Source organism: Mustela putorius, unplaced genomic scaffold, assembly GCF_011764305.1.
Source record: "Mustela putorius furo isolate JIRA1106 unplaced genomic scaffold, ASM1176430v1.1 tig00000151_pilon_pilon_pilon, whole genome shotgun sequence".
Lineage (NCBI taxonomy): Eukaryota > Metazoa > Chordata > Mammalia > Carnivora > Mustelidae > Mustela > Mustela putorius.
In genome coordinates, this window is record NW_025421296.1 from 7,325,237 (window position 1) to 7,338,736 (window position 13,500).

Below are 13,500 nucleotides of genomic sequence, written 5' to 3' on the forward strand. Positions count from 1 at the left end.
GTGGCTCTTGGCCATCTGTCTGCATTATATTTTCATTTTGGTGAAGGTGTTGCTTGATGTCCCAAACTTTTTGATATGGATGAAATTTCATTTATCAAATTTTTTCTCTTACTGGTTGTGTTTTTGGTGCCATCTCTATTTTTTACAGCTAAGACATTTTTATAGGTAAATAATACATGCAATGCCCAAACCACAAATAGTTCGTTGAATTTTCAGAACATACCTATGAAAAACTAACACTCAGATTAATAAACAGAAATAACCAGCATCCCAGAAGCTGCCTTCATGGTTCCTCCAAGGTTAACTGTGATCTTGACTCCCAGCATCATAGATAATAGATAAGTTTTGCCTGTCTTGGAATTTTATATAAATTGACTCATGAGGCAGTTGTTCATCTGTGTCTTACATTTTTAAAATCCTGCATTATGTTCAGAGAGATTTCTACACTCTGGTGTGTACTTTCTGTTTGCTTACTTTACTCTTAGATAGAGTATATCATTACATGAAGTTTCCACAGTATGGTTTTCTACTGTTGATAAACATTTAGATTACATTCAGAATGTGGTCTGTTAGGATAGAGCTTCTGTGAATATTGTAGCCTTCTGGTGTGCATGCACCTAGAAGGGTAGCCTGAGTTGTAGGAAAGGCAATAGTTCAGCTATAGCGGATGCTGCCAAGTAATTAACCAAAGTAATTGCCATAATCCATGCTATTACCAGTCTTAGGAATCCCAGAAGTCTTCCTCATCCCTACCAGCCAGCAGAATTTCCCTCATGTATTGTCCAGAATTTCTTTACATGCAAGTTCCTGAAACAGTCATTTCAAGGTCAATGACAAGGCTGTAATTCTGAGCTTAATCAAGTTCACCCTGTGGGGCTGAGGAGGGGCCTAGCCTTCCCATAAGCACTTGGGCTTGTGACCCATAAATGCCACTGAAGTTCTCTCTGCATGGAGGGAAAGGGAGGGAACGGATGGCAAGTGGAAGTCAGCTGTGTCTGCTGAAAGTAGGAACATCCAGACAGACCGGTTAGATGTCTACCAGAAAAGTGGCTTTTTGCTCCACAAGATATCTCTTCTGGAATTATTTTCAAAATTGAACAGGCCTTTGAGTTTCAGGTGCTCAATAAATATTTTCTATAGTGATTATGCTTTCCTCATTTTTTAAAAAAGATATTTACTTATTCATTTGACAGAGAGATCATACATAGGCAGAGAGAGAGGGGGAAGCAGGCTCCCCGTTGAGCAGAGAGCCCGATGCGGGGCTTGATACGGGGCTCGATCCCAGGACCTTGGGATCATGACCTGAGCCGAAAGCAGAGGCTTAACCCACTGAGCCACCGAGGTGCCCCTGCTTTCCTCATTTTAACTTGTATTTTTCATTAGACCTGCTGTAATAAATTGAATGTCCACCTTTGTACAGGGTAGCGAGTCCTCCGTCTTCTCTTTGTCACAGGGCCTTATGGAAAATGTGTGGGGGAGTGCTCACTATGAGGTAGTCACCATTTTCCCACAGAAACAGGGTTTTCATTAAATTTTCATTCCTGTTTAAGGCTTAACCCCAAATTAATTAAAAATCTCACACACATTGTTCTACAAAAGCAGAGGTAATAAAGTAACTGTACACCTGTAGAATAATTTCAGTTAGCAAAATTATTTTCTGAGTTACATTACTGTCGAGCAAGGAGGTGTCCTTGCTTTTCTAAGGGGCCCATCTCTAGGACTACATAGATGCACAAAACTAGTTTTACTCACTGCTGTATTTCAGTGGTCTATAACAAATACGTTGCTTATACTGAAGCCTTCTGGAAAAAAATAATTGTTTCAATTAGAATTTCTATCATTTTTTTGAGAGTGGTTTTGGATGGCCAGGATGATAAAGGCATTGAGTGGTCCGGTAGTTTGACTATCGTGAGGGCGGACCAGGGGAAAAAATGTCACAAAACAGACACTCTGGTCAGTCTTGGAGAGTCCAAGATGTCTACCCCATCGGTAGACAAATTCAGGGCCTAGATAAGGATCTCTTTTTCTAATCAGTGTGCCCACTTCTGCCCTCTGAACACTGTGGTTCTCTGTGGAGAGCACTGTGGTTATTGGTGATGATTGATTTTGGACTAGGTACCAAGCGTAATCATTTCGTTTCAGAAATGTTTTTCCCCTAAGTCAGCGTGAGCTGCACAACATTGAAGTGCGTTGCCATATAAACGTAGGTTAAATTTCCTATCTGAATTGTTGTGCTTTTTCTGGTTCACACCCATTCATGCCTTTCCTGTTCCTAGTTTGACCTCTTTTTACCGGAGCTGTTTTGGGAGAAGTTCCATCTCAGTTAAGCAAAGTGATACTTTACCTTGTCACAGCATTGAAAAGAAACTTGGACTCCATGTTTGAGGTCATTTGTAGGTGAAAACCCAGTTTTATAGAAGGCTCTTTAAAATAATGTGATTTGTATTTGGCTCCCTGTAGCATTGCTCCTCTGATAGTAGGAGAGTCTCACACAGATTTCAGGGAAACGTGGTCCTCTTCGGTTAGCACTGGAAGTGATATGGTGTATGGTGAGCTTGCTTGAAGAATGGTTCTTTGTGCAGCTCTCTTGAGCAACAAGTGAGTTGGATTAGTTTGTTAGGACTTTAAAGTAAATTACAAAACTTACGTAAATAAGGAAGTACTTTGTGGGAAAAGCATAGGTGAGGATTTTTGCAGAGCTGTTTGTCTCCAGGAGTAGGGCAGTCTTCCATTTTCATAGTTGTAGAGCCGGGGGAAATTCTTCTCTTGGCGGGGGAATGTTTTGGTGAAAGTCTGTGACATGTGATTCTATGTATACATTTATTTCTTTAGCCCATTAAGAGTTGACTCTTCTCAGGGTATCCCGAAGATACAAGAATTTTTTTTTTTAATGTTGGAATGTTTTATGTCTGTTGCATTATCTCATGTCCATGGAGTTAATGCAAAATTTATTTTCCTGCAGTCCTCAGAGAATTGCAGAGCCAAGCGTTAACGCTTCTGAAGACCATCCATGTGCCAGGCATATGCCATATCTTATTTAATCATTAAAATATCCCTTAGAGGTAGATGTTATGTGTATTTTTCAGCTGACTAATCCGGTCAAGAGGTGTTAAATAAGTTGCCCTAGGTACATCCGTAATGACTGAGACTCAGACCAAGTACCATTCTTTTCCCTCTACAATATATGCCTTCTCATATTTCTACTAAAATGGTTCTGATTTTTGCTCTAGATAATTGCAATTCACAAAGTAAAAGTGAAAGCCTCCGAGTGTGCTGTTTTAACAGACAAGTACCTTTACAGGAACAGCGAGGATGAAAAGGGATTTTCTTTAACTTTTTTTTTTTTTTCAGATAAATGTATTTTATTGTGAATGGTAGTATTTTAAATACTACAATTAGATTTAAAATATATTTCCTGAAAATTAGGTTAAGAGGCAATGTATTAGGTATATATCAAGTTGGAATATGAAAATTGACAGAGGTATTTTACAGAGAAATGAAATTGTGTTGAATTTTAAGCTCAATTAAAATTGTTTTATGTGCATTCTTATTGCTAAGGAGAGTTTCTTACTGTAATTGTTATCACCAACATATGTGAAACAGCTAATTTATAATAAAGCTGGCACACTTTCAAAGATTATAGGAAGACATCTTCTGGTGCCGTGTGTATTAAGAGTGTGCACTGTACCCTGGCGACAGTAAGAAACCTTAGTTGAGCTTTCCCGAGGAGGGTGACATCATCACATTTGCACCGTATACCTGCAAGGTGGGGGATGAATTTGAAATGCCAGCTTTGGAGGTTAGTTAAGAGACCTGGGCCATAACCAGCAATAGGTTATAGATAGCTTAAACCAAGGAATTGCTCATGGGGATAAGTCAAGTGGATGGATTTGGGAGATTTTAAGGAGGTAGAAAATGGCAGAACACAGCTCTTGATTGTTTGTAAGGGAAGAAGATGATGAAAGAGATTTCTGGTTTGGGTCCCTTAACAGAGCTAGGAATGAAGGTGGGGGAGCTCTGAGGAGTGCAGGAGGCACTTCAATGACGAAACACTGATTTTGAAATATTTCAGTAAGCAGTTTAGTAAAGGGGTCTAGACTCAGGACAGATTTTAGTGAAAGATGTTGATTTTGGAATCATGGGCATCTAGATGGCCGGTGACGCCCGGGGAGTGTAGAGGATCCCCCAACAACAATATGCTCAATGGGAAGAGAAGAGGCCAGAGGATGTCTTTCCACGCTCTCCCCCTCCCTGTTCATCGCGGGCTTTCCCTCATGGATTAACCTGCGAGTTTGCAACTCTGGTAGATGCTAGATGCGATCCAGCTTTCTATAATGGAAAATTTAGTCCTTCCCTTTAACCTTGAGGAAAATAAATAGATGAGTTCAGCAAAAACGAGAAAATAACCAAAAGGAGGGTAGATGAGCTTACCTTTGTTTTCCAAGACTTTGAATACAAAATTTTCATACATTACCTTTCTTTTGCCCCTCCTCCTTCTCCCCACTCTCACTGGCTCTAGCCAGCACTTCCCTTGATATTTTCCAGGAGCTTTCCATGTCCTATCTCTTGCCCTTGTAAGGGCCTTAAATGTTAGAGAGTATGATCCGTCCTTCACAGCAGAGACTCCTAGAGCTCCAGTAATTTCCCAGGGAGCTCAGAGGGAGTAAGTGTTCATTCACAGCAGGTGTGTGCCTTTGCACCGTGTGCTGTTGGCATCAGGCACAGCCCGGCTGGATTACAGCCATTTCTTGATGTGTACACCCGTCCTTCTTTCTCCCTGGTTTTTCTTGTCTCGAGGGAGACCGTGGTTTGTCCTTCCTGCATGCACTGTGGGAATAATATGCTGCGAAAGCTACCCAGATCAGTCTTCGGCTTTCCCTCTTTGGAGGGCAGAGCTGCCATTAAAGGGTGGAGCCCAGCAGCCTGGGCCATCTCCTGGCTCTGTCCCTTGTTAGCTGTGTGATCCTAGGCGGGGTACTTTGCCTTCTGTGCCTCCATTCCCTTCTTATCAAGACGGGGTGTTGGTGGCGGTGCCAGCATCTGTTATTAGGAAGAGGATAGTGAGGATTGAAGTGAAGTCAAGTTTGTGGTGAGCGGCTCCTGGTGGAGAATGTCACACATCAGAGCACATTAAATAACTAGAGAGACACCCAAAGCAGCCCCATAATTTACTTTGCAACTGACCCTTTACACTGCTCTTTTTATTCCATTGAAAGAAGTTTTATATTTTTTATTTGTTCATATCCTATATTATAAAAAGATTTGAAGGGCGCCTGGGTGGCTCAGTTGGTTAGGTGACTGACTACCTTTGGCTCAGGTCATGATCCCGGAGTTCCAGGATCGAGTCCCACATCGGGCTCCCAGCTCCATGGGGAGTCTGCTTCTCCCTCTCATGCTCTCTCTCTCTCACTCTCTCCCTCAAATAAATATTTGAAAAAAAAAAAAAAAAAAAAAAAAAGAAAGATTTGAGGTCTTTGTGTTTCCAGTGTTGAAAACAGTGAGAACTAAAACCCAGGTATTCCTGGTGCTCCGTAAATGTTTTGTTGAATGCTGCCATCATTTCAGAACTCTTTTCTAATGTGTTTTTTATTTGGGGACAGTAGGGCAAGAATACACACAGTACTTAGTGATTCACCATACAGAGCAAACAGATGCAGTCTATAAATGACTTCCGTTCTGTAACATCAAGACCTTGTGACACCCCTTAGCTGCCTTTATTTTACAGAATAACAAATGAAATATAGAGAATTTTGGTTATGGCAAGCTAATTGCAGCCCATAATGCACAATTCAGATTTTCTTTTTATTTTTTTAATAAAATAAGAGGGGATTAAGAAACAAGATGGGGGATATTTCTTGGAAAGCAAAGAGGCCAATGTGAAAGAATTTGTTTTAATTGGTTTTGATCTTGCATTAAATAGAAATTAATTTAAAATGATGTGTTTGTTTTTCTTTGATTCATGACTGCTCCCAAAGGCTTTTCCAGCCTTTCCTAGTGAGTTTCCTGAACGAAGCTTCTGTTTTTGAGAGAAGAGCCCAAACAGTACTAAGATGCCCTCTTTGAAGAGGATAGCAACATCAAAGCAAACAAAAGGAAATTAGCATTCAATGACGAGGTCATTCTGCTCTGAAAAAAGATCTTTTTAGAAATTTCAGAGAACTCAGGTGCCTTTTGAATCGACAATTCCGAACCCTAAGAACACTATAAATAGCTTTTGATATTAATATATTAATAGATGAAGTTGCTCTGAAATGTTTTACCAGACCCTCTTATTTTTCTTCTACCTGCGTAAGAGGATACATAATTAAGTTTAGGCAAACATAACAAGGAAGGGACAGTCAGAGATAGAATTTCAAATAATTTATTTTCCATTTCATGCTTTACAGCGCTTTGTCACTATTCTATCTGTCTGCACCTTGGATGTCCTTCTCTGCATAGTAGCTGCATAATTTATTGACAGTGACATCTTCAAGTGCAGCCGCACCTGAAAACGATACACACTAAATCCCAGTTTATCTGCAGATGAATGGTCGCCTCTTCCAGGGAGGAGGAGATCTGCAGAGAGGGGCTGTTCTCTCTGCTCTTCTGCACTTAATTATCAAAACAGTTCCCTTCTTTAGTGTTCTTTTAAAAATTTGAATACTTCCCGTCTCCTTTGTTTCAACCCTCTCAACAGAAGTGTATCCGAGAGACGGTGTCTTTTCTTTTCCTTTTTCTCATTTCATCACTCTTCCCGAGTGCTTTGAAAATGGGTGTTTTGGAGTGTGAGGGAGCAGGGGAAGTGACATTCTTGGCTTCCAAAACTCAGAATCTAGTGGGAGATGGGGCTGCCACGCTCTATTGTTGAATTTCTCTGGGACGAAGGGAAGCAGTTAAGCAAAATGAGGACACAGAAACCAGGGTGGCCCAGCTCAGAGGAGAGTTCTCGGGAACTATAGTTTGACAGGAAAATGGTTTTCGGGGGCAATTGCATGTGAGTTCATAGGTGCACTGAATACTTCTGATTTATCAAAACTTTCAGTGGCTTGTGATTCTCTCAGGTTTTACCCTTGCCCTTTGAAAGAATAGATTAAAAGAACACTAAAGGCAAAGGTGACTTAAACTCAAGTGTATGGTTTCTCTTTATTTAAAAAAAAAAAATCACTTAGCCCTTACTTATAGTTAGTTACATTTTGATTTGTTTTCTGATACTCCCTGCCCACCTTCTTGGATGAGTGGCCTTGCCCTGCTGGTTTTATCCTAATGTCTTCACGTTCTGCCTCTGTGGCTTTCATTCTATTGCCCGTGCCTTCTCATTTATCTTTAAAAGGAAATAAATCCCATATCTCTTCTCCTCCTCATTTTCTTCTGTTTTGTTGTATCTTTGTAGCAGAGCCTAGACACTGTTGACACAATTTCTTCTAGAAGGATTTTTCTCTTTTGTCCATCAGGACTTTGGAGTTTTCTGCATTTCCTCCTGCATATTTGATACTCCCCTTTTCTCCGCTCACTGTTTCTGAAAGCTCAGTCTTTTCCCTTCTGTCACTCTTTTTTGTGACTGGATGCACGGGTGAGCGGACTCTGTAAAGCTCTCTCTAGACATCTAAGGCTATCTGTAGTCCATAACTTCAGCCTGTCTTCTTAATGCAGTTTTCATTCTGCGTCGCTCACTCATGGGAGACCAGTTGGACTGTTGTGAGGTAACTTTCAACTCTTCTCTACAAGTGAACTCATCTTACTTTTGGGAAGTGATACAGGCTGGAAAACCCAGTTATCTCTTTTCCTTTGTATCTCTTGGTTCAAGCTGTATCTGTTTCCATCTCCTGTCATGTCCGTCCTTAGTCTCTCTGTCTCTCTGTCGAACGCCTGTTGAGGCCCAGGAGAATAGGTAGAGTTTAGGTAAGTCTCAGGACAAGATGGGGTGTGGCATTCTAAATGAGTGGAACATAAAAATGGGGAGGCTGTTGTGAACGGTCAGCAGTCTCACTTGGTTTGAGTATTTTGGAGATAGTTGGGATGGGGAAAGATGAGGTTAGAGAAATTTAATCTTGTGTGGGCAGGAAATAAAGCAAAGTAGACATTTTTGAACAGAGGAAATGTGAAAGCTGCAAGAAATAGAGCTTTATAATGCAAACAATTAGGAGCCAGGAAAGGCGTTGGTGAGTTGGAGATAAAGGGGTTGTTCAGGGGGGTCAAGGTCTCAAGCCCAGGAGGTGGGGGCTCTGTGGTGAAGCCGGTAAGAGGGCACCTTTGAAGGGAGCTGACGAGGATCCTAGCGATACTGAACTTAAACTGACATGAAGCCCTTTGAAAGGAATTGGCCATCAAGCATGTGAGGATAGGAGACTTCACAGAATTTGTGTGAATGAGTGCACAGGGCTGGAGAAAGAAGTTTGTGAGTCATAAGTGCCTTTTTAGCCTTCACTGCCTTTTCCATTCCTCATGATTCATTCTTTTGTACTTTAATGCTGTCGTGTTATTTATGTTAATAATAAACCTCATTTATCTTGAAGATAGCTTTCTGTTAGGCTGCCACGAAATCTTCAAACTTATTTTTCTCAGTGACAAATAAGTGATTATAAGGCTATGGCTTGTCACAGTTTCATAACTTTGGACAAATTTATCTATCGCTGTGAGTTAAGTACATTAAGATGAGCGTTTCACGGGTACTAATGGCAGAGCAGCGTAATCATTTGCAGGAAATTTGAATTTGTGAGCCCTACAGCAAAAGCTCCAAGATTTTCTCTGAAACTGTAAAAAGATGCTTTACAGTTGTTATTGTAGGGTCAGGGTTTTTTTTTTGTTTGTTTGTTTTTGTTTTTTTAATAGGAAGGAATGATGGTCATGATGTGGATAAGAGGAATAATGGCTGTCTGCTTTCTTATTTCTCCATAATATGAACATTGTGCTTTTTTTTTTTTTTTTTTAAATTTATCTGACAGAGAGAGGCACAGCGAGAGAGGGACCACAAGCAGGGGGAATGGGGGAGGGAGAAGCAGACTCCCTGCTGAGCAGGGAGGGTTCCATCCCAGGATCCTGGGATCATGACCTGAGCCGAAGGCAGATGCTTAACAACTGAGCCACGCAGTTGCCCCAATATGTACATACACACCTCACAGGAGGTCACGTACCTTGAGGCCTTGCGGTTGGGGAATGGTGGGGGTTGGGGGAAGAACAGTAAGGGAGAAAGCTTTGGCTTCGATAGAGAAAACCACTGTCTTCTACTCAGACATACCCAGGTTGGGAAGAAGCCAAAACCTTTCGTCTTTTGAGGGGGGAGTCCCTGAAGGGGGAGTGAAAAACTGTCCTGTTGTTTCTGTTGAAGAGTTCTCTCTTTTTTCAGCTACTGTTGTTGGTAGCCATAGTGGGAGTTGGGGTTCAAGGGGCAAGAGGCAGGCCCTATGCTACTTGCTGTGCTATGTGCTCAGGCTCCGGAAGGCCTTGGTGAGGCAGAGCCCTGCCCCCAGTCATCTTGGGTCCCATGGACCCTGACAGAGTGAGTGGGAGCGTCAGGAGTCCAGGCGGCCCTTGTGGCGAAGGTACTGTCTCACCCCCAGACTCCTCAGCTACAGTCAGGGTCATTTAGATGCTCAGGTTTGATTCTCAAGTAAGCCACTCTCCACTCTGAAAATTCATCCCTCTCCTTCCTGGCCTTTGCTGCCTGCATATGATTAAGGCTAATGAGCACGAATCGTGCCCAGGGAGAGAAATGGAGGGATAAAGAGAGTCCCTGGGCAGGCGGGGAGAGGTGTGAAGAAGCCACACTGGGAAGACGCAGCTCTCCTTGTGTCACGGAGCCTGACGCTCAGATTTAAGTTCACAGAGCTAGAGAGCTGTGAACTGAACCAAGACTCTAAGACTTGATTGCTGGCGCACAGAGCTTTTGTGAGAGCCTGTTGCTGCTCCGAATTTATCAGTAGGGTTGCAGAAGTGTCCGGGTCCCCGCCTCCGTGCTCTGTAGTCTTCTCCACGGGCCAGACACACCCCAGAGCCGGCGTCTACCGTTCAGCTTTGAAGTCAGCTTCCTAGCTTCCACTTCCCAGTTCCCTCAACTGATAACAGCGTCTGCTTGGACCTCTGCGACAGCCTCCCTTTGACTGGACGAGCCGCTTCATCATTTTCTAAGCCAGGTTCTTCGTGTCCCACGCCTTTCCCTTCAAACTCCGCTGTCCCTCCGCAGGTCTGGAGCACATACCCTCACTGTTGTTCGTATTCAGGAATAAATACACGTGCTCATATGTATTTGATCTAGGTCTGTCTTTTTCTGTGTATGTAATTATTTTGTGAGGCATAGGAAAGCTGAAATTTTAAAAGAGGACATAAATAAACGAGCAGAAGTTCTCGTGTGTATTTTCTGATCCTCTGTGAATTGTTTTGTCCCTCCGTGCCCCTTCCCTACAGCAACCCTGCTTGGGCTTAGGAGAGGAAATTCCAACACTGTCATTTTAATTGTCAGGGTCCTTTGTCTTTATCCCTGTGGCTACTCGTCTTGTTCTTATTTAAACCAACATTTGGCTCCATACTTCCTGCGTGTTCACTTGTCTGTACAACCTGTGCATCGGTCAGGGTTCTCCAGAGGAACAAAATATATATTGAGACTACATATCTGAGACACAGAGAGAGGGCAAGGGAGAAATTTTAAGGAACTGGCTCCTGAGATCACAGGAACTGGCAAGTCCCAAATCTGCAGGGGTGGTCAGAGATTGGAAACTGGGGTAGAGTTTGTATTTTATAACCTGGAGGAGGGAGTATTTCTTCTTCTTCAGAGGACCTCAGTCTTTGCTCCCACGCCTTCCCTGAATTAGATGAAGCTTACCCACATTATGGGGATTAATCCACTTTACTAAAAGTCTACTGATTGAAGCGTTATCACATCTTTTAAAAAGCACCTTCACAGCAACATCAACAACTTCTAGACTTTTTTTTTTTAATTTATTTGTCATAGACAGCGAGTGAGCACACAAGCAGGGGGTATAGCAGGCAGACCAGACCAGGCAGAAGGAGAAGCAGGCTTGCTGGGAGCCCAATGTGAGGCTCGATCCCAGAACCCTGGGAATCATGACTTGAGCTGAAGGCAGACCCTTAACCCACTGAACCATCCCAGGACCCCAGGATCATGACTTGAGCCGAAGGCAGATGCTTAACCAGCTGAGCCACCCAGACGCCCCTCATTTTCCTTCATTTTAAATTAGTTTCTGTTCTGTGTTCCAGGAACTCACCTACGATACTATGTTACATTTAGTTCTCATGTCTCTTTAGGTCCCTTTGTCACTGACATATTCTCAGGTTTTCTTGTTTCTGTTGACCTTGACTGTTCTGAGGAGTACAAAAGATATTTTGTGTCAGGTCAAGTATTTTGTAGACTGTCCCTCTGCTGGGATCCGTGTGATGTTTTCTTCATGATTAGATGGGGTTATGGGTTATGGGGTAGGGGGCAGGCGGCCATGGGGGTAACGTGTCATTTGCACCACATCCTGTCAACGGCGCACGCTGATGACTGGAGCTACTGACCTTGCCCCTCTGGCCTGGGGAGCGTTTGCCTGGTTTCTTCACTGTAAACTCACTCCCTGAAACAAAGTCACTGTGTGTAGTGTCCGCTTATGGCGTGGGTACCCTCAATTTTTTAAATGCAAAAGACCGCCAAGCAGGTGTGGAAGATCAGGTGTGAGTCAACAATGTTGCTGAGTTCTAAGGAGTGGCAAGGCGAAACACAAAAAGAAACCAGGGTTTTGGGGGGACTTGTTTTATTTTAGAAAAAAATACCCCATAATGTTGCTATGAGAAGTAAGAAAAACGTTGATTTGAACTTTGTGATTTGTCGAATAAAAATAGATTTCAACCTTGGGCCTTCTCTGTTTATTTAATTAAGGTAGTCGGTTCTTATCGGTACACTGTACACTTATCTGTACCACTGGGACTCCATGCTATTGTTGCAGCCAGAAGAGGAAAGATTAAAATTGGTCTGTCTTTCATTATTAATTGAAACGTTATGGAGCATTGTTTTCTCAAAGGCAGTGCCTTGACAGTTGCATGTACTGGTGGTCGTGGTCCATGTTGGCTTTTCATAGCCTGTCCTAGCTTGGCCTTGAATGTGGTGTTTTCCTAGGTTCCGGCTTCTATTACAGGTAGAGGACGTCATTGCCTCCCTCTAGCGGTCAGTTTAATAATCTCGCATTCTAGTAGGACAAATTCAGCTGTAGAAAAAGCAAATCAGTGCCTATTCTCAAAGATAACATACCTTCACATTTTAATATGGATGCAAAAATGACATGGTGATTGAATTTTAGCTCTGTCCTTTTAGATTCGAACTGATTTTTAAACGAGGCAGTGTTTTAACGTGGTAAGTAATTATAACTTGATTAAAAGCTGTAGTGATGAAGATAGCATTCTCTGCAGAAGGTTGACCTAGCTACTGTTTTCCTAAGGACTTCAGTGGGCATTTGATTTGAACAAGGGAATTGAATTTGGCTTCTTTCCAGTGTTTTATCAGTGCTGTAGGAGCAAGTGCATGTTCTAGATAAACTTGAAAGCCACAAAGCTTTATGGAGCTAGGAGTGAGGGAGTCCCTCTAGAGCACGGTTTGTCATTCCTTCACAGATAAAACTTTATCTCTGGTGCAGGAAATGGCCTTCCATCAACATTCATTACATTACCATGACTTGAGGAAGAGGCTGCATTATAGGGTGCTCTCTCTGTATATCTTTGGAGAGTTGAAATAATTTACCAGAATTTGAGGCTGGCTTTGTTGTGGTTCTGATGGAAATACCAGGTGACTCAGCATGTGATTTTGTGGGTACTGATCCCTGGAACGAGTGCTGGTGTTTGTGCCCAGACCCGGGATTTTGTCCTCTCGAAAACCAGAGGGGACAGCATTTATGAAAGGCAAGGCGACTAAATCAGTGAGCCTTCTGCCGGTCTCCTTAGAGGTGCTCCTGATGAGGATTAAAGCGGAACTCAAGCGTCCGCAAGCCACCGAGCATTGACAGCTGTTTGGAAATGAGGAGGACAGACTCTCCGGAGAACCGGGATCCCAGCAGTGGTGTGTGGGTGTCTGTTTGGGACACTTCTGTTGCATGTGTTACCACAGAGACGTAACAGACCTCGTTAAGGAGAAATTGATCTGTCCTTGTGGTTCTCACTAGACATGCATCAATAACGAGACGACCTGTCTTGTCTCCCCAGCTGCATCTGATCCACTGGAACTCCACCCTGTTCGGCAGTATGGACGAGGCGGTGGGGAAGCCGCACGGCATTGCCATCATTGCTTTGTTTGTTCAGGTAAATGGTCTCCCGCTGAGACTGTTCTGTTGTTCAGAGATCCTTATTTCTGATTCCTTGGCAGAGTATTTTGTACTCTCAGTTTTATTACTTCTTAAACTCCTGTGCGGAGAACACGACTCATTTGAGAAGAGGACCCCTGATTCTTCTGACTTGCGAGACAGCAGCCATATTTAAGGGTAGCAGATGGTTCGTTTAGTCTGTAGACATTTTCTTCTAACTGGGCTTCAGGGTCTTTGGAGA

General features: G+C 42.8%; 1 protein-coding gene across 3 annotated transcripts in view; it reads left to right on the forward strand.

Annotated features, from left to right (window-relative positions):
• CA8 (carbonic anhydrase 8) overlaps window positions 1-13,500 on the forward strand; it is an 86,906-nt gene that overhangs the window by 30,535 nt on the left and 42,871 nt on the right. For all 3 annotated transcript variants that reach the window (XR_001177247.2, XM_004778360.3, XM_013048900.1), the window contains exon 4: window positions 13,162-13,257. Coding sequence is in view for 2 of the 3 variants with exons in the window: in XM_004778360.3 (XP_004778417.1) it covers window positions 13,162-13,257 (96 nt within the window). In the remaining variant the exon portion in view is untranslated. The remainder of the gene's footprint in view (window positions 1-13,161; window positions 13,258-13,500) is intronic.